The sequence below is a fragment of the Staurois parvus genome, unplaced genomic scaffold (genome assembly GCF_062004578.1).
Source record: "Staurois parvus isolate SC_StPar_1 unplaced genomic scaffold, SC_StPar_1.0 ptg000422l, whole genome shotgun sequence".
NCBI classification, from domain to species: Eukaryota; Metazoa; Chordata; class Amphibia; order Anura; family Ranidae; genus Staurois; species Staurois parvus.
Genome location: NW_028318218.1, coordinates 538,012 through 561,748, shown reverse-complemented (window position 1 = coordinate 561,748; position 23,737 = coordinate 538,012). Strand labels below are relative to the sequence as shown.

Genomic DNA, 23,737 nt, shown 5'->3' with positions numbered 1-23,737 from the left:
CCAGATCATCTCCGACTCCTCGTTCAGATTCTCAGAGTCACCTGTAAACTCCTTCCAAGGCTAAGCTCATTCACACAGCCATAGACATTTCACTGATATTATTACACAAGTGTCTTCTAGGAGAAAAATTCCTGCATAATGATCAGTAAAATTCTTGAGTATAGATGCATTTAAACACATAAAGACGTGTATGCATACATAATACTGTATTTTTCTCCTTTGTTTTGATTTAAAGTCGTTCCAAATGTTGAAGGTTTTTACCTTAATTCATTGTCTGTATGTAAAAGACCTTCAGTATGCAGCTCCGTACCTGAGCCCGATCTCAGTCCAGCGATGTTCACAAGAACAGCAGCTCTCTTCCTCCTAATTGGCTCTGACACAGGAGTGGGAGCTGGTGGGGCCAAGACGAGCTCTGTGTGTCTATGGATACACAGAGCCAGGTGAGGGGTGAGCATGCACACGTGCCCCCATAGCAAGCCACGCAGGAGTGTGAAGAACCAGGATCGCAAGCGGTGATTAGGGACACTGACTGGTGTGGCGGTGACTAGGGACACTGGCAGGCAGCACTATGGTGACATTATAATGGTTGGGTTATTGACAAACATTGATATCAGAGCAGCCAGTCATTGCACATGATTACAACCACAGCAAGATGATATCACCATAGTGACATTGCACCTAATCTGGCAAAATAAATAATAATTATATATTATTATAATAATTATATATTTATATATATATATATATATATATATGTTACAATTTGTATTTATTAATTTACATTTAGTTACACACTGTCACCAGAGCAGTGCAGTGTTACCATAGAGACACTGTACTACTCTGGGGGGAGGAGAGGTGATCAGGGATTTTTTTTTTACACTCTGATTGCTTATTACAGTGATGATCGCCTTTCTACAGGTTTCATTCATGTAATCCTTGCTTACTACTGTAATTGGTAATGGCTATCATATGGTACAGGGCAGCTGTGTTTTTCCTGGTATCGTGATCGCTGTGACTAATCACAGCGATCACACAGTAGCAAGCAAGGCCTCATGAATGAATGCCCTGTTTACTACTGTAACTGTGATTGCTGTGATTGGTCATAGCAATCACATGGTACCAGGACTGTTCACAGTACTGTGATCTATTATTGGCTGTGTCCCACATATACAGTGGTAACAGATCACTGCTGTGCACCCCAAGGGGCATGTGTAGCGTGCACTTCTGGGAGATCATACAGGTACAGTGGGGCAAAAAAGTATTTAGTCAGCCATCAATTGTGCAAGTTCTCCCACTTAAAAAGATGAGAGAGGCCTGTAATTGGCATCATAGGTAGACCTCAACTATGAGAGACAAAATGAGAAAAAAAATCCAGACAATCATATTGGCTGATTTGGAAAGAATTTATTTGCAACTTATGGTGGAAAATAAGTATTTGGTCAATATCAAAAGTTCATCTCAATACTTTGTTATATATCCTTTGTTGGCAATGACAGAGGTCAAACGTTTCCTGTAAGTCTTCACAAGGTTGGCACACACTGTTGCTGGTATGTTGGCCCATTCCTCCATGCAGATCTCCTCTAGAGCAGTGATGTTTTGGGGCTGTCGCTGGGCAACACGGACTTTCAACTCCCTCCAAAGGTTTTCTATGGGGTTGAGATCTGGAGACTGGCTAGGCCACTCCAGGACCTTGAAATGCTTCTTACGAAGCCACTCTTTCGTTGCCCGGGCGGTATGTTTGGGATCATTGTCATGTTGGAAGACCCAGCCACGTTTCATCTTCAATGCCCTTGCTGATGGAAGGAGGTTTGCACTCAAAATCTCACGATACATGGCCCCATTCATTCTGTCTTGTACATGGATCAGTCGTCCTGGTCCCTTTGCAGAGAAACAGCCCCAAAGCATGATGTTGCCACCCCCATGCTTCACAGTAGGTATGGTGTTCTTTGGATGCAACTCAGCATTCTCTCTCCTCCAAACACGACGAGTTGTGTTTCTACCAAACAGTTCTATTTTGGTTTCATCTGACCATATGACATTCTCCCAATCCTCTTCTGGATCATCCAAATGCTCTCTAGCAAACTTCAGACGGGCCCGGACATGTACTGGCTTAAGCAGGGGGACACGTCTGGCACCGCAAGATCTGAGTCCCTGGCGGCGTAGTGTGTTACTAATGGTAGCCTTTGTTACGTTGGTCCCAGCTCTCTGCAGGTCATTCACTAGGTCCCCCCGTGTGGTCCTGGGATTTTTTCTCACCGTTATTGTGATCATTTTGACCCCACGGGGTGAGATCTTGCGTAGAGCCCCAGATTGAGGGAGATTATCAGTGGTCTTGTATGTCTTCCATTTTCTAATTATTGCTCCCACAGTTGATTTGTTCACACCAAGCTGCTTGCCTATTGCAGATTCAGTCTTCCCAGCCTGGTGCAGGTCTACAATTTTGTTTCTGGTGTCCTTCGACAGCTCTTCGGTCTTCACCATAGTGGAGTTTGGAGTGTGACTGTTTGAGGTTGTGGACAGGTGTCTTTTATACTGATAACAAGTTCAAACAGGTGCCATTGATACAGGTAATGAGTGCAGGACAGAGGATCCTCTTAAAGAAGAAGGTACAGGTCTGTGAAAGCCAGAAATCTTGCTTGTTTGTAGGTGACCAAATACTTATTTTCCACCATAATTTGCAAATAAATTCTTTCCAAATCAGCCAATGTGATTGTTTGGATTTTTTTTCTCATTTTGTCTCTCATAGTTGAGGTCTACCTATGATGCCAATTACAGGCCTCTCTCATCTTTTTAAGAGGGAGAACTTGCACAATTGGTGGCTGACTAAATACTTTTTTGCCCCTCCTGTAACAACAGAGCACCCGTACATTGTCCAGGCAGGAAGCAGTCAAGTTTCAAATTTAACCACTGAGCCAAGTACATTTTTCATGTATTTTTCCATATGAAAAATGTGCCAGAATTGCATGAATCCGCACTTAATTTGCACCGCTAGTGCACCAGACATATGTGAACAGGCACCATAGGAAGCAATGTTTTTTCACATGTCATGTGGATTGGATGCGGTTCAAACCTCATCCAATCCACGTATATGTGAATAGGCACTAAGTGGCATAACTTTGGCACAGGTTAACTTTAAAGTGGTTATAAAGTTTACATTTTTTTCCCCTAATGCATTTCCTGCATTAAGGTCAAAAACATCCCATTATCTGTTTCCCCCACCCCCATCCCTAAATGCTTACCTGGCTCCTCTCACCAATCTAGCACTGTCCCAGCTGCAGCACCACTATCAACTCCTCCAGGATTTAAAGGAGACTCTGAGAGGAGCAGGAGCCATAGCATAGGGACCACCTAAGAGAAGGTAAGGGATCACTTTGTGTAATATTGTTGCTCAAAGCAGGTAATTTTAATGTAAAATATTACATTTAGTATCACTTTAAACACAGCCATTGTAGTAGCTAATCTACTGACTCTAGTGCTAGCCTAGACTACAAAACTATTGAAGAGCAAGCATGTAAAAATATAAAAGTCACATGAACTTGACTATGAAGTTATTATGTTTGATTATATTTTCTTGAAAACTAGATACACTATTGAAGACTAAAGAAAAACAATGAGGACAATCTAAAAACTTTGCTGCCATTGCAGGAAAAAGCTAGGTTCACACTGCTGTGATCTGATTTTGATTCAGTGTGATTATGTAGTGCAACTTGGGTGCTACTTTGAAGTAGTGTGCATATTCTATGGGGCCCAAATCATGCTGTACCAAAGTAGTACAGGAACCATTTCTAAAATTGCACTGTGTTGAAATGCATTGATATGAACAAGCACCATTGAAAACAATGTGATTTCCTTTGTCATGTGATTCAGGTCACAATGAAATCACACTAGTGTGAACGAAGCCTAAGTGTATCTGAACTCAGAAATTAGGATTTGTTATATTTTAGGGAACATCTAGAAATGTTAATTGAAATTAAACAGAACCCTGAAAATGTACTTTTTGCCTCGAATTTCCCCTGAAAAATATCTTTCAGGTTCTGTAGCTTATAGGTAGTTTGAGATCATCTGAGGCTGCCTCTGGCTGCTAGTCTTGCAAAAATTTGAATGATATTTGGTGATGTCACTGCTGTGCTGCTGACTGTTCTCCTTACTGAAGAGAAAGCTATATCTGGAGACTAGCAATGGAAAGCTCTCCCTGCTGCCACTGCATTTATTCTGTGGACCTGTGCTTCCTCCTCCTTTCCTGCTGCTTCTTGAATATTAGCCCACAAAAAAAGACATACAAAAAAGTAATCAGAGGGGCACCTATGACATCATAAAGCAAAGCCCTACCTATACCAAGATATCCAACAGCACACAAAGGCACAGCATGAAGCAAGCCATGGTAAGTCAATAATTGTGGAAAGATCAGCTGCAGGGATACCACAGGCAGTACTAGCGACTAGTAATTTTTTAGGGGCACGGTTTCTGTAATATGGGTCCTCTTTAAAAGAGAAGTATGGAATTTAGTAAAAAAAAATATACTCACCTAGGTGGATGCTGCATCAATTCCCTGCCAGTAAGACTGAAAACAGAGCGATCAAAGAGCACTGATTGCTTGATTCTCTTCAGTGAGAAGAGAGCTGGTGACTGTCAGAGATTGAGCCAGCTGCTGGTCCAGACACCTGGGTGGTTGGGATTTTTTCAGAGCCTGGATCGGCTCTGTGACATCACTCAACAGCAGGCTAAAAATGGGTCACAGTGTAGGCAGATGCAGTCTATTTTCTCCATTGCAGGTGGTGCTCAACTGCAGTGACATTGCAGAGGAAGAGGAAGTCAAGAGGGGCCTAGTTCCTCTATGGCTTCCTTTGTCACAGGGGGCAGCTATGTGATTGGATTTTGGTATCCATCTTGGGTCAGACAGAGTCTGTTTAAGACCCTGGCTCAGAGACCTGGCATGCTTTTTACATGTGGATAGAGTAGGGACAGTGCTGTCGACCTCTCCAGCTTAGCATCCACAGTGCCTATCAAAATATTTTGTGTCCTGAAGTACAGGAGGAACAGAGGATTTGTCTGATGAGATATCTTCTTATGCAGAGATGTCAAATGTGTAAGATGCACAGCTCCCCTTATTGACTAACTTACAAATTTCTATATTTAATACAATAACTAATATTTGTAAAAATGTGACATCCCAAACTCTACTCTACATTAAAAACTATGTAAATGTGTAAGTATGTAAATATGCACTGACTGAAAATACACAATAGCTTCCCTTTAACAAGGTCAATTTTAGGTATAAACAGTAACTTGTCATATCAGGATTCAAATTATTTTTCAATTGCAATGTTTATTTTTTAATAAACATTATCTCTCTGACACAGGCATTCATCTAAACAGCTAATGAATTCTGAAATCAAGTCTGAGTTTCGGTTTCATTTTTACTCAGATAAATCTGTAACAGCCGCAAATGTTTATTAATAATGAGTTTGATCATGAGGTTGCGTTTTCCACATTACTCAGCCAGACGCTGCTGGTTTTATACCAACATACAGATCGTATCATTCAGCTGTAGTGTGTAACTATCAGTATAATTTATCACTGTGCTCATACAGTTATAAAACTTGCATATTGACACATAATTAGTATATTCTGAGCCTTCTGCATATTAATTGTTTATAATGAGGTACATAAAGAAGGCCGGCTCACTCTAATGACAAGCAGGAACGACACAACATTTCATATTGCTTCGTCTTTTCCTGACAGTTCAGAACAGATGTACAGATGGCAAGCCCAAATAAAAGTGCAGAAATAAAAAGAGAGAAAATCTTTGCAATATTGGAGGAAACTTGAATTACCATAACTAACACAGGAATAGAACTAGGAATTGAAAGCATAATCTGCTGCCAGCCAGGTCTCCTGTTGACCTTATACTAAATATCGCTGATTTGAATTTTATTTAGCCCTTGGTTTAAGGTGCTATTTATATATTTTGTACTTAATATGTTAGATTTTTAGAGTTCTTTTTTTTAGAGCAGCTTAAAGGGAAACTAAAGTATATGATGTTCAAAGTATTTCTGTCACTTTAACAAAAACATAAATCTGCTAGAAAGTAGAATGTCGTCAGTGTGGGGTACCAACACATAATTGCAGCAACTTTATTTACTTCTTGCATAGCCATATGCTGGGCCTGTTCTAAACAATCAAAGTTCCCATACTTCCAAGTAGTTCCCACCTGCTTCCCTCACATATTCCCGAGGCACCATTTCTTCCACTGACACTAATGGTAGGGTACTTTTCCTCCTACTGACACAAACAATAAGGCACTATTTCATCCACCAAAATCAACGATAGGGGACTATTCTCCCAACTAATACCAATGACGGGCACTATTCCTCCAACTAACACCAATGATGGGCCACTATTCTTCCAACTAATACCAATGATGGGGCACTCTTCCTACAATTAATACCAAGGATAGAACACTATTCTTCCAACTGATACCATTGATGGGGCACTGTTCTTCTTACTAATACCAATTATGGGGCACTGTTCCTTCAACTAATACCAAGGATAAAGCACTTTTCCTCCAACTAATACCAATGATGGAGCATAATTCCTTCAACTAATACCAATGATTGGGCATTATTCCTCCAACTAATACCAATGATGGGGCACTGTTCTTCTCACTAATATTAATGATGGGGCACTTTTCCTCCAACTAATACCAATGATGGAGCATAATTCCTTCAACTAATATCAACGATGGGGCACAATCCCTCCAACTAATACCAATGATTGAGCATTATTCCTCCAACTAATACCAATGATGGGGCACTGTTCTTCTCACTAATATTAATGATGGGGCACTTTTCCTCCAACTAATATCAATGATGGAGCACTATTTCTCCTACTGACCACAGGTGCTATGCAATTTTTTTACTCCCACTGACCGCTAATCCTAAGACATTATCTACTCCTACTTATAATACCAGTCCTTATTCGCTGGCAAGCCTCAGTGGACAGCGGGTGAATGGATGGATGGAATGTATCCTTTAAACAGCTCTGCAGGATAGGTGGAGTAAAGCTGGACTCTGTCAGAATGCAGATGAAGTCCATATGACAGCCTGTGTCTTCCTCCGGCAGCAAATATAACTGCACTGGAATGCAAGCCAGCACTAGGACCAGAATCAGAAGTGCCGTCGGGACGTATTGACGTCAAAGCGTGATGGTTGGTAACATGTTTCGGAGCCCACAATCGCTTGTCAAACCATGAGAGGGAAAGGGAGGAAAGGATAACTATTTATTAGGCACTGAAGGAGGAAGGGGAGGGGAAATGTAGCACACATGGAATACTATTGATAGTTAAGTATGGACGGGTATCACTATATAAGCTATTAAAAAAAAAAAAGACTAAAGGGAAACTGGAGCAAATAGAATGACGATCATGATGTGAATTGCATTGCAAGAAGAGTTTGCAATTTGCTCTCTGTATATGGATAAATTAGGGGGGAAAGAAATAACAATATATATAATAATAGTATAAATATCATAAATGGCTATATATAGCTTAAATATAATATAATTGTCAAAACAATTAAACTAAATGATAGAACTGATTTCTATCTCTTTATTGAGCCCTGCTGGTGTTAGGATATTCAACGAGAAGATCTAATATGTCTCCTGTTCACTTATTTTTTATACCTTTTGGCTTTGGGGAATGTATTAGAGATCTGCTCTATGATCCAGACCTGTAGTCCCAATGCCAGCAAATAAGGACTGATGATATGCTAACTTATTCTCATCCTTGTGAGTGTATTTTAACCCTTTCCTTTACATGTTTTTAATTAAATTGATACATTTAGATATCCAATACCCTGGTGGAAGAGCTGCAGCCATTACTGAAGTGGATTAACATATCTGGATCCACCATACAGAGACTACAACTTCTTGCTTGGGACTTAATCACTCTTTCTCCATTTGCGTTATAGAGTTTTTATGCTTTTTTCTACTCCTGCTGATGCTGGGGCAGTTTCTAATTCCACTGGCCACAGTCCAGCTTCCCTAAAGTCTGAAGGAATGTAAACTGTAGCACAACAAACACTTTTCTCCTGCGCTAGGAAAGGACTCAGTAGACCCAATAGGAATGTTCTGGAATTTTCTGGAATATGCACTGCTTGCTGCCCTCAACAGACCAGGGTGGTCAAAATACACTAGATGCAAATGGAGAAACAGAAAAAGGGTGCACCGACCTAGTGCATTATTGTTTAAAATATTTATTGAAGAAACAAAGTAAGTATCATACTTACAATAGACATAAAAACACAGGCATGTCAAACTGAACAAGATGTATGATCCAAACAACATCTGAGTCCATACGATGGAACCCAGGATGACAAACTGGCTAACCCGTTTCGAGGAAGAGGTTGTGAAAAAGGTGCGCCCTTTTTCTGTTTCTCCATTTGCATGGAATGTAAACTATCCCTTTGTTTAGAAAATTTGGAGATCCCTGAGCTAGAAATAAACTTTAAACAATTTTAAAAAATGGCACACCAATAACCTAATCACAGACTAAAATTATGTCAGTCACATATAAACACACCAAAGCAAACAAATGCCACTTGATGAATTTTTGTATGATTCCATAAAATCACAGCTGTTTCTTTTATTCATGGAGATAACGCACAGTTTACTGTGACTGCTGTTTGATTCATTAACTCTACTACAATAAAAAAAATAAAAAGATGATGGATTGCAAGTTGTGTGGGATTCTCCAGTGAAGCAGTGAGAAGAGCTTCCTTCTTGTCTGCCGCAGGCTTCGCTGAACGAACACCTGAAGAATTGCACAGAATATTAACGTTCCCGTGTCTCCCCTGTCATCTGACGGCACTCCTTCCTATTCCCATGTGGGAGCTTAAATTACCAGTCATTTTATTTGGAAACAAAGTGATTTAGATAGCAAATATGACATATCGAATCATGACTTCAATCCTACGCTCTGCTTGAAGATCAAATTTATAGAAGATTATGTTCAGTTTAAGATTTCATGCTGAAAAAGAAACAGTATAACCGTACAGGGTTTGGTGGGAAGGGACTAAAGGAATCAAAAAGCCCTCAACTTTAACCAGCGAAGGCTTTTTAAAACAGGCAATATTCACATGTGGCATTCCATCACATTCCAAAAATAAGATAATTAATCTTCATATGGGCAGAACCATATACATCATAGCTTTATGCCCCATTGGCTAGATTCACATCCTAGACCACTGAGACATAGTGAACAGATAGCCCAATAATATAAAGCCGTGTATTCCAAACTCTATACAACTGTTTCAGACTTTTTGGTCATTAGCAGTGTAGTGTAGTGAAACCATAGCCTCTATGGACCCAACATAACACTATAACCATATAGAAATGCAATATGTCGCCAACGCACCTGCAAGGATCACTCCTCAGGTATATGACACATTTTTTTTTTTTTTTTTTAAGTCCCGCAGTGTAGTGAACACACTCACAAAACTAGCACCCAGTGCAAAAAAAAAAAGTGAGCACACAAAAGTGAAGCACACAAAAAAGTGCACAGGGTGTACATCTAGCCCTCAACCGAAGTGAAAGGGCCCTAGCCCTGATCCCCTGGGGTACTCACTGGTCCACCTAGCCAAAACCAGGTGGACCCCTTTCTTCAGCAGGCTTGCTGAAGTAAGATCACCCCAAGTACTAAGTGGGGCTCCCCCGAAGGGAGACCCCATGAGAGGAGGAGACACTGACCAAAAGGCCACTTGCCTCCCCTCCCAAGACTTTCAGGGCAGGCCTGAAGACCTTCACCCAACTAATAGGAAAGTGAAAAAGTGACACATATCACATGCCCTGCGTAGTCCAAAAAACTTGCTTTTCTATTTGATCATACAAGAATAAAGAGCTCTGCACTTTGAAACAAGCTTTTTGGTGTGCTGGTGACATATTTCATCCATGTTGCACACCATGACCAGTTGGGAGTCATTGCAGCACTGTTTTACATCACATGGTTGATTGTGTATCCCTTTTAACCTGTATGATTATACCTGTGGTATATTCCTGTTGCACACCATACTGCAGTCAATTTGGCTTTTTTTGGGAGGGTTAAGAACTTATTTGCATGGCTCCACTCACTTCCTGAAATGAGGAATAATCTTCTTATTTTTGAGATATGTGATGGAATGAGATATGCGATTACCTTCTGTTTTAAGAAGCCTCTACTAAGCTATGCACTTATTTGGTTGGAGGGCTTTCTGCTCTCTTCTGAACAAATCCTGTATGGGTATACTATTTTGTTGGGTCCCAAGCCCTACTTCATAAAAGCCAAGGTTTCCATGCACTACATTGATGTTGACCAAATGGCAGTGACTTGTGTACGCACAAAAGTGAGTTTTGACTTGCTACAAAAGTAACAATGTTGTAGCGTAACAACTGGAGAGAGTAGACTAAGGAAATACTGCTTCATGCCTGCAGCAAACTGATAACATCATCTCATGAAATGCAAACACACTTCACTGGATTTCAAAGACTGCTTTTAATGACAAAAGGCGGTTTTTATTGTAATTATACAATTGCTGTATATTTCAACAGTTTAGAAATGTATTCATACAGGCTGAAAGGTCTATTTTAATATCAGTCTGCTCATCTATAAAGAGAACAATAATGCTGTCAACACCTGCAAATCTGCATCTATATGACAGAACACAGATATAAGCAATTAATATTATTAGCATATCATTCTAAACTGCCAATATGTTCTTTAGTGCTGGCACAGTTGGTACACTATAATTACTCAGCTTGTAAAAATGAAGACTTGCCATGTGTATATATATATATGAGTATGAAGATGGTTCAGAGGCCTCTGCCAGCGGCTGAGAACAGGGACTTGTAAAATGAGATCCATACAGAGGTATCTCTTACTGCTTATTATCGGCACCACATGCTCCTTCCTGAATATTCATGAGCAGGACCCTTCCATTTATTTGCATCTGCCATAATATCTATGTTATATTAGCATATTTACAGCATCTCTGCTGGTGAAGACATTTGAATTATTAATAAGATAAAGGATCATGTAAATGTTATTATACAAAGGCATGAGGTCATTTGATGAAGGCAGCTGAGTGATTTTTTTTGTTTTATATAGGAGAGCTAGTTAGGATGAAAAATAGGATCTACTTTTGTTTTAAGCTTCTGAATATTAGGCTTGTTGAAGATTAGCGAGCAAACCTCAGCCTTAAATTTCTGCCACAGAAGAATTTAATCCTTTTAAAGTGTATCTAACTTCGAAAATAAAGATGTAATAATTTGCAGCTTACTGGTCCTTAGATGTAGTTAGCTGCATTAGTTTTCTTTTGATCTGCGGATCCTGCCAGTAACACACTTCCTGTCCTAGGGTGACTTACTGTACTGTACATATAAAGAAGTCATATTGTCAAGCTAGGTTGCTGTTTTGATTCTCCTCATCTACATTATACACTGCTCAAAAAAATTTAAGGAACACTTTTTAATCAGAGTATAGCATCAAGTCAATGAAACTCCTGGGATATTGATCTGGTCAGGTAAGGCTGGCCATACATTATACAATTATCTGAACATTTTTGGTCTAGATTTACCAAAAACCATATAATAGGAGGACAAACCTAAACAACACTTTCAGCTGTATCCAATTAGGCAGGCCCTTGCACAACACAGTTGAAGGTAAATCTAAAGGAAATTGGGCAGAAAATTGGAATATAATTGTATAACGTATGGCCAGCCTAAGTAGTAGAGAGGGTTGTTAATCAGTTTCAGCTGCTTTGGTATTAACAAAATTAACAACAGGTGCACTAGATGGGCAACAATGAGACAACGCCCAAGACCAACTGAAAGAGCATAAGATCTGATCAAGGTGAGTGCCGAATCTGCATAACCCCTCCACAGACACGCAGGTGCTGGCCCGATCCTTGATCATAGATGCAATGGAAGAACAGAATGTTTGACTGCACAAACAGCAATGTGGTGAATACAATCCTGTATTGGAATCCTTTACATGCAATATGATAAGAACATGACAGCTCCAAGACAGGAAAGAGGAGCAGTAGACGCATTTCACATGAACATGTGCTTAGTCATTACTTAATGACTAAGCACGTGTTTGTGTGAAACGGGTCTACTGCTCCTCTTTCCTGTCTTGGAGCTGTCATGTTTTTATCATATTTCATGTAAAGGATTCCAATAAAGGATTTCATTCACCACATTGCTGTTTGTGCAGCCAACCATTCTGTTTTTCCATTGCAACAATGAGACGACCCCCAAAACAGGAACGGTTTTACAGGTGATTGACACTTTTTTCTCTTATCTTTTCTCACTCTTTTTCACTAGTTTTGCATTTGGCTAGGGTCAGTGTCATTACTGGTATAATGTGGCAGTACCTACACCCTACAAAGGTTGCAGGCAGTCCAACTCCTCCAGGATGGCACATCAATACGTGCCATTGCCAGAAGGTTTGTTGTGTCTCCCAGCACAGTCTCAGGAGCATGGAGGAGATTCCAGGAGACAGGCAGTTACTCTAGGAGAGCTGGATAGCGCCATAGAAGGTCCTTAACCCATCAGCAGGACCGGTATCTGCTCCTTTGTGCAAGAAGGAACAGGATGAGCACTCTCAGAGCTTACAAAATGACCACCAGTAGGCAAATGGTGTGAATGTCTCTGACCAAACAACCAGAAACAGACTTCATGAGGGTGGCCTGAGGGCCTGATGTGTTCTAGTGGGCCCTGTGTTCACTGCCCAGCACCATAGAGCTCAAATGAATTTGCCATTGAACACCAGAATTGGCAGGTCCGCCACTGGTGCCCTGTGCTTATCACAGATGAGATCAGGTTCACCCAGAGCACATGTGAAAGACATGAAAGGGTCTGGAGAAGCTGTGGAGAACATTATGCTGCTTATAACATCGTTCAGCTTGCAGGATCAGTTGACACTTGCAAACCCCAAGGGACCATTTACATCCTAAATTGCTGCATTGCAGTACCATCACGTTGAATGACACCCCAGTGCAATAAAGAAATGTGCTTGAGTTGCAGCGCTGCATGAAGCATGTTGTGTTGCTTTAGAAAAAATATTACACAACTTTTGGCACATTTTGGATGCATTGACAGCCCATTATTTTCAATAGACTTTCCTTTACGCATCACAAAAATATAAATGAGCCCTAAAATGTGCTCAATGTCTAATCCTTAACATTTTACCTCACTAGGGGATGACTGGGAACTTTTGGCCTGGGGGGAAAACAGGGTGGTTCATAGATATGGTGAACGGTGAATGTTGTTTTCAGTGCTGACAGGAAGTGTTAGGAAGTTTCCAAAATAGATACACAAATGGAAAAAAAGAAAAATGATAGAAGTCCTAAGCCTCACCCACTATATCCAAAAACATAAAAAACAATTTGTCTGGGGTTAGACTGTTCATAGATCTTCTTTCTGCCACTTGTTTAAAAACCACTTGCCCTCCAGAGGATTTACCCCCCTTCCTGACCTGGCTATTTTTCGTGATACGGCACTGTGTTATTTTAAGTGACAATTGTGTGGTCATGTAATGCTGCACCCAAATTAAATTTATGTCCTTTTTTCCCACACATGGAGCTTTATTTCGGTGGTATTTGATCACCTGTGCGTTTTTTATTTTTTGCACTATAAACAAAAAAAGACCAACAATTTTGAGAAAAAAACAATATTTTAGACTTTTTGCTATAAAACATATCCAGTAATACAATTTAAAAAATCAAATTTCATCATAAATTTAGGCCAAAATGTATTCTGCTACATATCTTTGCTAAAAAAAAATCCCAATACGTGTATTATTATTATTATTATACAGTATTTATATAGCGCTAAAAGGTTTACTCAGCGCTGTACATTATAGTGGGGGACAGAACATGAGACAATACAGTAACAAAACAATACACAAGGGGGTCAAGGGATTCAAGGGCCCTGCTCTCTCGAGCTTACAATCTAGGAAAAGACATCTCCTATCTTTCCATCGTAACATATGGAGATCAAATCCCGCTTCTGCTCTGCACCTTGGATCTGCTGACCCAGGGCTTTGGAAAGTACTTTAACTCTTCCCTTTCTCTCTGATATCTCTTTGCTGTGCTATGGTTCTTTGTGTGTATATATATATATATATCTTAGTTACATCTTTTTTCTGTAAATATTTTATTGCACCTTGTTTGACCTTTTAGTAATAAATCTTCCTTTTTGAAAGTGTTGAACTGTTTCTATAGCTTTTAATTGCAATTTACGAATCCCTGCCTTTAAAGAGAAGCTACTGTTTGTTTAACCCTCTGTATAAAAGACCTGTATTAAGACCGTTTTATACAGACGATTATATCAACCATTATATAGTGTCATAGCTGAAGCCGAGTTTCCTCTTTCTCTGTACCAAAAAGGAGGTGGTGGCAGTGAATGGTTAATTGAGTGATTAACCTGACCCAGTAACAAGCGCATTCAGGCTGCAGGCACAGATTGTAGTCCATTAGCTGGAAAATCACTGTGCAGGGTGCAGCTGGGTGTGGCATTGGTATACACGTCACATTTCCGATTGGCCAGTCCTTCGGTCACGAGTTTGGTGAGAAGGTCTGGGGTCTGACACCGCGATCGTGACATATTGGTGTAAATTAATTGGCTTACGTGAAAGTTATAGCATCTACAAATGGCAGTATAGATACTGGATATTTTTTTTCTTTACACTAGTAATGGCGGTGATCAGCGACTTATAGCGGGACTGCATTGGGTAGTCTGACACTGGGTGGAATTGACTAACTGTCACTGACATCCCCAGTGACACTAATACAGTGATCAGTGCTAATAAAAAGCACTGACACTGTACTAATGGCACTGGGCAGGAAGGGGTTAACATCTGGGACGATCAAAGGGTTAACTGTGTGCTGTTTTACTGTGTGTCTTTCACTGTGTCAGCACATTGCTTTGTATTGCTCTGCTATGCAGAGCCATACAGAGCAGTGTGCAGAAGATGACAGGGGAGAGATCTGTATTGTTTACATACAGGTCTTTCCCCCCGTCAGTGATACTCAATAATTTCCGGGTGCCGGCAGGGAATCACTGGCCGGAACCCAGTGATCAACAGCTGAGACTGCCAATGGCGGCGCTGCGCATTGTGCCCCCTACCCGGAATGCTAAATCATGTGTATATATATATATATATATATATATATATATATATATGTGTGTGATTTTGTGCAGCACTGCTGCCCTGTAGCAGTATTTCTGCTATAGGGGGGCGGGAAAGCTCTTGAAAAGGATAACAAGCTGTGGTCTTTTTTAACGCATGTTGGAGTCATCACCTTTGTGCTGATGACAACATTGTCAACAGGAGTGAAAGTAAAGGGGGTAATCTCCAAGAGGAACTTAGGCAGCAGTGAAAATACTCTCTTTTTTAGCAGATTAGGGGAAAGTAAGAACCTTGGTATCATTTTTAATGCTTTTTGTGTCCCCCTTGGAGATTTTCTCTCACTTTCACTCTTTCTTACAAAATTCCCATCACATGAAGCATCAGACTGTAATAAAAACCTTGTACTATATTCCCATTGCATTCCAGAACACTCCCTGCTGTGGGTGCTAGGACAACCATTGTCTGGCATTGTCAGTAAAACTTCATAAAGATATATCTTCTATGCATCAGAATGACCATTCATAAAAAATCTAGTGCATTTAAATCACAGTATAATTTGTGTCACTTTTCAGGGCCATGCAGGACCCTTTCATCAAGGCATGTGTAAAGGGGTCCTGTGCGACCATGATGAAAGTGTTACTAAACCCACAACAGTAAAATCAGCCTGTATATGCAGTAAAATATTCTTGTTATACTCATTGTGGAACCTAAGAGGTTAATCCTCCACATTGTGTAAAAATGATGTTTGATCCTGTCTTCTCTGATCCTCCCCTTCTACTGTCCCCAATCCATCTTCTGATAGAACAGAACCTTGGGGGCAAGCTGCACATGCTCATTTTGGTGTGTATTGCTAGAGAGTTTTTTTTTTCTTGGGAGGACGCATGTGAACAGCACAGGGCCAATCAGTACTGTCCAGACAGAGGGGCACGGCCTATGCAGCCTCATAGGACAAGCAGGGTAGATTGAAAACTCATTCTACAAGCTTTAAGCAGTGCTCAGCTGGACACTGATAGAAGTTGAAAGACTGCTGTAACTGCTGATGAGAAATATTTAGCTGTTTATATTTACTAAAATAATTGCATTTGCATGTTCTGTGTATTGTGGGAGACCAGATATAGTGAATGCAGGGTCCTGGGTTTAGTAACACTTGAAGGGTCCTATGTGGTCCCACAACGTTTCATAACTTATGGTCTGATTCAAATGCAATTTTCATTAAAAGTAATTCTATTGTTTGAATGATATGCAATAATGATGGTATTCAATAAAAATCTGACTCTCCTCTGCTGTGTCCAAGATGATAAAAAAATATATTTTGGCTAGCATTTCACTTTAAATCTATGATGATGTGTGTACTTATTGACCCTTGGTTTTCAAAAATTGTCCAAAACCCTACAACTAAAATACCCCAAGTCCCAAAAATTAAATACATTATGTACTGTATATACAGAATGAATAGAAGAGTCTCCAGTATAGCAACAATAAACTACTGTAACAACAAATAATACAAAATCAACCTGATTATGAATCAATCAACCACTCCATAATGTCTATCAATGTAATGCCAACAATACTTCAAAAGGAAAAATCAAACTGCTTATAACACCATGTGGCACCGTTTATTGACATACATATTCCATATTAAAACCTTCTTCAAGATAATATTAAATATACCTCTCGATCACCTGTTCTTATGCTGTTATATATTTTTTAATTTTAATATTATCTTGGCAAAGTTTTTAATATGGAATGTGTATGGTAATAAAAGGTGCAATATGGTATGATAAGCAGTTTGTATTTTTTGAGTTACTGTTGGCGTTACATTGATAGACATTATGGAGCGGTTGATTGAGTTATAATCAGGTTTTTTATTTTTTGTTAGTTCATTGTTGCAATACTGGAGACTCTTCCATTCATTCTATATACACATAATGTATTTATTTTTTTTGGACCTTGGCATTATGATGATAGAGATTAAGGAGCGGCTGATTGAGTTATAATCAGGTTTTTATTTTTTTGTTAGTTTATTTTTGCAATACTGGAGACTCCTCCACTCATTCTATATACACATAATTTTTTTTAAATTTTTTGGACCTTGGCATTATGATGATAGACATTATGGAGTGGTTGATTGAGTTATAATCAGGTTTTTATTTTTCATTTTTTGTTCGTTTATTTTTGCAATACTGGAGACTCCTCCACTCATTCTATATACACAACATTTTTAAAAAATGTTTGGACCCTGGCATTATGATGATAGACATTATGGAGCGGTTGATTGAGTTATAATCAGGTTTTTATTTTTTTGTTAGTTTATTTTTGCAATACTGGAGACTCCTCCACTCATTCTATATACACATAATTTTTTTTTAATTTTTTGGACCTTGGCATTATGATGATAGAGATTATGGAGCGGTTGATTGAGTTATAATCAGGTTTTTATTTTTTTATTTTTTGTTAGTTTATTTTTGCAATACTGGAGACTCCTCCACTCATTCTATATACACATAATTTATTCTTTTTTTTTGGACCTTGGCATTACTTTGATACACATTATGGAGTGGTTGATTGAGTTATTTTCAGTTTTTTGGGGGGGTTTTTTTTGGTTTACAACAGTTGTGCTATAAATACATTGATGTTCATTGTATCTGAGTTCTTTATACCTTCCACATTATATATTTGAAGAGTACAGTCTATCCAGGTCTGAGCTTTTCACTCTTTCCTCTGCTACCTTTGTTGTTGTTATTTTTATGTTCACTAGAACCTCACATCCCATTGTTCTTGCTCTATAACTACTGCTCCACCAACACAACAAAACAAGAGAAAGAAAAGAAACAGTCTTAGGTTTGAACTTCATAGTGAGCGTCCTTTAGAACCACACTGGTCTGACTTCCATCAATACACTGTGTTTCCACTCTAGCTGCCATTCAGAACCTGTGCCGTTTGTGTGAAGGGCACTCGTACTTACATAAAAGAAGAAAAAAAAAAGAAGGCAGCCGAGTTGACGCTTTATTAAATTCTAAGCGGCAGAAACACTCGTCCTGCAGTTATAGTCATATTGACCCGAAGAAAAGGCAATCACATCCCTAGCAAAACCTTTGGCAATTATGTCTATGTCTGAGAAGGGGAAAACAAATTGCATATTGACTTTGGTAATGGCAATTAAGATTCCTCTTCGGATCCCTTAATCTGCATCCATTTCTTCAATGTATGTTAATGTTATAGGCTTCCCATATGGTTATTGCTATTATCTCTTACTTGCAGAAGAGGTTAGTGCCTGGAGGACAAAGCGTGGAAGTAATCACCCGTAACAGTATATGAAAACATGCAAGATGTAACGGATTCGGCCTTGTAGCCAAGCTGAAGTCGTGTAACGATAGCCGCTCTTGGGGATATCACACATAACAAATGGCACCGTTTCTGGCACAGGACTATTGTACTGGTTGAACACTTGCCATATAAAATAAACAATCATAAAATTAAACAAATGTCCTAGGGAGTCAATAAAACTTTATAATCTATGGCACTTTGGGTTGTTTTGAGAGATTTGTGCAGCACAGTAAGAGCTCATTTACATTTGTCTTGCATGGTGCATCGCTTTTCAGAGGGCAATTATAGGCGACTGGGAGGCGATTTTTCTACCTCCTCGCTGCCTATCTTAACCCTGTAAATCCCACGCCACTGCCTCATCATGTTCTTGAAATACTGATTCCTGAATGGAAGTGTCTGTGTTCATTATAATCAGCTAATGCACTTGCAGTGTTCTGATGAGGAAAGTAGCAGGGTCTGCATCCCTTTAGAAGTAATTAACTTAGGGAGTATCTCACCAAAATATAATTCCTATTGCAGAGGATGCCTAAAATCTGACTTGCATCTTAGTGCAGAGTTCTGGGAAAATCAATCAGCCAAACACACAAGCAGCAAATTATATTTCTGGAGAAGTTCTGTAGACCAACTATGTACAGAATGCTTCCAAGTTACCATGTTGCTGTAAATTTGACAGAAAACTACAGTTGCTGCAGATTGAAAAAGAAAGGTATTATGTGTATAATATAGCTATATATATATATATTTATTTATTTGATTCATTAAAGCTGGAGGGTGCAAAATCTGGTGTAGGTTTGCACAGAAACCAATCAGCTTCTAGGTTTTATTGTCAAAGCTTAATTGGCCAAGCTGAAGTTAGAAGCTGATTGGCTACCATACACAGCTGCACAAGATTTTGCACTGTAAAGTTTTAGTAAATCAACCACATAGATAATTTAATTTAATTTGCTGTATACTTTTTTTCCATAAAAGTGGACTTACCCTTTAAGCCAGCCTTTTTCAACCTTTTCAACACAGAGGAACCCTTGATATAACTTTTCAATCCCAGGGAACCCCTGCTAAAAAATTACTATATCTACAACTCATGATAAATTAGTCTGCTTGTCAGTTGGAAGAATGCTCCTTACTCTTGTGCTCATTGTGAAGAATTACCTCATTACAGATAGCTAAAAAGATCATTGGTGTCATTGGGAACTTATCTGAAAAGCAGAAATTTCTCATTGCTCAAGGAACCCCTAGCAACCTCTGGAAGAACCCTAGGGTTCCATGGAACTCTGGTTGAGAAACCCTGCTTTAAGCAAACTTTGCTGCTCATCATCAAGTTAAGAGTTTCTGCTCCAAAAAAAAATTAGTCTATGGCAAAATCCTTTATTCAGTGAAAACAAAATCTCCAAAATCAACCTGCTCAGTCCTAGAGGCCACAAACAGTTAAAAATGTATTTTCCTTCTACCTGCAATGGCTCTTAAAGAGGAAGCCCCAAAACGAAGTTATTTCACACGAAGAGCAATTGTCCTTCTGAAACTGCCTTGGGGTAATGTTATATAATACATTTTTAAGAACATATTGTAGCAGTCTGATAACAAAATACATAGGAATGTGAATATCTTGCAGCACAGTACGGGACATTAGGAGTTCAAGTTATTGTAGCTGTGCAGTGTAGGCCATTAACTGCAGAAAGGTCATGTGCACATAAAGGAAGACATTAAAGAGACATTACCTGCTTCGTTAGTCCTGATGGCTCGGGAAGGTATGCTGGGGTCCCCTGTTCCAATGCTGTTAGTGGCAACGACTCGGAATTCATATTCCACCCAGGGATTCAGATCGACTGCCATGGCCGACTCCATATCTCCACTAATAATGTCAGGAACTGTGAAGTGAAGATGTCACATGAAAACAGGGCTGTTTGTGTGTTCCGTGAATAATAGCCTGTCAAAGATACCTGAAAGCATCACGCTTCTAAGCTCAAGTGCTATATATTTGTCTTTTTATATACCAGCACGTAGTTATAGGCATACTTTTCATAACACGAGAAGATGACATTACCTGCTTTGTAAGCACATTAGTGAATGTATGAACTGTAATTAGTTAAAGTGATTGTAAAGTCTACAATTTTATTTTTAAAAGAACAAACAGGCTATACTAACCTGTTCTGTTCAATAGAATTGCACAGAGATGCCTGGAACCTCCTCTTCTCCCTCGCAGGTGCTCCTGGCTCCTCCACTTTCTATAGTGCTTGCTCCTGAGCCTTGCTACCTGTGTCCATTGACACAGACTTAATGCTTGGCCTTGCCCCCCATTCCCTTGTCACAGGATTTGATTGACAACAGAGGGAACCAATGGCTCCCCCTGCTCTCAGCCACGCCTCTAAGAGCAGGGAGAAGAGGAGGGATCTGATGCAGAAAGGCGCTGTGGTGGATCAAATGATGGCTCAGGTAAGTATAAGGGGGGTGAGGTGGTGAAAGTTTAACCTAAACATTTTTTACCTAAATGCAAGGAATACAATAAGGTAAAAAATGTTTAGGCTTTACATCCACTTTTATTTATTGGTAACCTTGGTTGTGTAATTCACTTCACAGGGCCAGGGAACTTTTCATAAGGGATGGTCAATTAATATAAGGTCCATTAGACACTTAATGTGTGACATACTGTGTTAATGTACAGATGTGAATGCAGCCTTAAGTGTTACTAAACCCAAGACCCTGTATTCACTCTATCTGATGTCACAGTACACATAATATGGAATTGCAATTGTTTTAGTAAATATAAACTGCTAAATACCTTTTCTCATCAGCAGTTAAAACAGTCTTGTGACTTCTATCAGTGTTCAGCCGAGCACTGGTTAAAGCTTATAGGAGGAGCTTATTTCTGCTCTAGGAGGATGCAGGACCCCTGACCTCTGTCTGGACAGTGTTGATTGGCCCTGTGCTGATCACATACACTCTCCCAAGAAAAAAAAAAAACTCTCAATCAATAGACACAAAACTGAGCACTTGCAGAAGGACTACAGGTTCAGTCTATCTTGTCAGCGTGGATATTTGAACAAGAAGAGGGGCAGAGAAGTCAGGATCAAACAGTGTTTTTACACAATACAGATGATTAACCCCTTAGGTTCCACAATGAGTATAACAAGCATGCTTTATTGCATATACAGACTGATTGTACTGTTGTGGGTTTAGTAACACTTTAATCTCCCTAGCGGTCTGATTATGTCCATATTTCTGTGCTCAAAGTGGTAAATTTTTTTGCATGGAAATATGTATTTTTTTTATTGTAGGCCTGTAATTTTTTGGAATAACTCACTGAAATCTGTCCAAACAAGAGTCTAGTAAACATCCCGGGTATGTTAAAATTTGAAACACTAAATCATAAATTAGAATTTAATAAATAATCATAAAAAATAATAATATAATAATAAATTTAATTCAATAATATAATCAAACCAAAAACACTCAAACTTGAAATATAGCGCCAAGTTCGCACATCACTGAGCAAAGTCGCAGAATCGTTTTCAGTGTCTGATGACGAATTTCCCCACGAATCATTATCACTCAATTCTGCAAGTGGTTCTAATTTACTATCGCTGTTCTCTAGCTGGGTTAAAGCTGCTTTTGACCTAAAGGGACACTTTTTGGACGCCATGGACGTTTCTTAGTTTCTAGGCAGAAAGAACAGTAAAAATGCAGGCAGAGCACAGGATAAAGCACTCGGGATAAAATGTATGTGAAATGCTTTGATACAGTAATGTTTTATGTTATTTTAGTGATTTTAGTGAATGTCACTTTTTGGCATTTTCAAATTTCCCGACGTCCCGACGCTCGCAGGGAACGGAACCCAGAAGACAGATACTGGCATCCACTGGAGGACATTGCCGGGGACACTGCAGGAGGGACATCGCGGGAGCGCAGGACAAGGTAAGTGATCGAGGGATCCCGGAGCAGCGCCACATAGTATTCCCGAGTGTAGCTCAGGGTTATTGCTTGTGGTACTGAAACTTTACCCCGAGCTACACTCGGGAATACCGCCAGGGAGGCTACTATGCGTTGTGTTAAAGGCCAACTCTCGGAATTCTAAAAATTCACCCTTGCCCCCCGTTAAATTCTTGTTATGAATAGGTGCTAAAGTAAAGGCTGCAGTACTTACCTTATACCCCTGCTCCACATGACTCTTTCCTCCTCTGCCTGAAGCTCCTATCTGTAGGACATTAAAGTGATGGCCCCTAGATATTTATTTGAGCCCAATCTCAATCTAGAGCCTGGCCCGAAAGCAGCGGCTCTCTCCATTCTTTCCCTCCTCACTGGACATGGAAGCAACAGCGAGAGCCATTGGCTCTTGCTGCTGTCAATCACAGCCTGTGCGGGGAGAGTGGGAAGTGGGGCCAAACCGAGCTGTGAGTGAAAATAGACACGGACAGTGCAGCTCAGGATTAAGCCCACACAAGTACCCCCCCGCATGGCAAGCAACCTGCTATAGGGGCACTCAGAGGGGGCAGAGCCAGGAGTACTGGTGGGGGACCCCAGAAAAGAGGACTTGGACTGCTCCGTGCAAAACCATTACACAGGAGACTTCCTGTCCCACTCCCAGAACAAAATCAAGTTGACTGAGTGCTGCTCAGAGGAAGCGTTATATTTTCTGAATAAATACAAGGCTTTCTCTGATTGGCTGAGGTGGCAGGGTGGGTGGATAACATCATGATCTCCAATTTAGCCATTCAGAGTAAGCCTTGTACTCATTCAGAAAATACAATGCTTCCATTAATTTTCCTGAGCAGCATTTAGCATGACTCAATTTTGTTCTGGGAGTAGGACGGAAAGTTTTCTTCCTGCTGTAATAACACAGCGCTGTATACTGTGTGTAGCTGATGCTTATACAACACTGTCCATAAGCACTCCTGTTAGTGAAGGAAATAGTTAATTTGGACCAGTTTGGTCCAAACTTACTATTTAAAGTTCCATCAAACCTGGAGTTAGGCTTTAATGGACCTTTCACCGCAACACAGTACGCTACTTACTTTGAGGCATGTTATGTTAAGCAGCTCATTCATTTTTTTTTTTTTGTCTTTCTTTTATTTAACAGTTGCGTTTATTGAAATCGTACAAAAGTATAAACAAACCAAGGTACATTTGTTTTTGTAATTTTTTATTTGCATTTGCAAAAGAAGTGCCATCACTCTAATATACAATAAATGTGAGCAAAAGCTCCACAAGAAACCAACAATAGCACGGAAGGGCAATATGTGTCAATACATTTCC

At 39.7% G+C, this 23,737-nt stretch overlaps 1 protein-coding gene across 2 annotated transcripts in view; it reads right to left on the bottom strand.

The window, feature by feature from the left end:
* The window catches only part of CNTN5 (contactin 5), a 607,120-nt gene that overhangs the window by 91,459 nt on the left and 491,924 nt on the right, over positions 1-23,737 (bottom strand). For both annotated transcript variants that reach the window (XM_089687252.1, XM_089687253.1), the window contains exon 15: positions 20,206-20,355. In XM_089687252.1, coding sequence (XP_089543378.1) covers positions 20,206-20,355 — 150 coding nt within the window. The remainder of the gene's footprint in view (positions 1-20,205; positions 20,356-23,737) is intronic.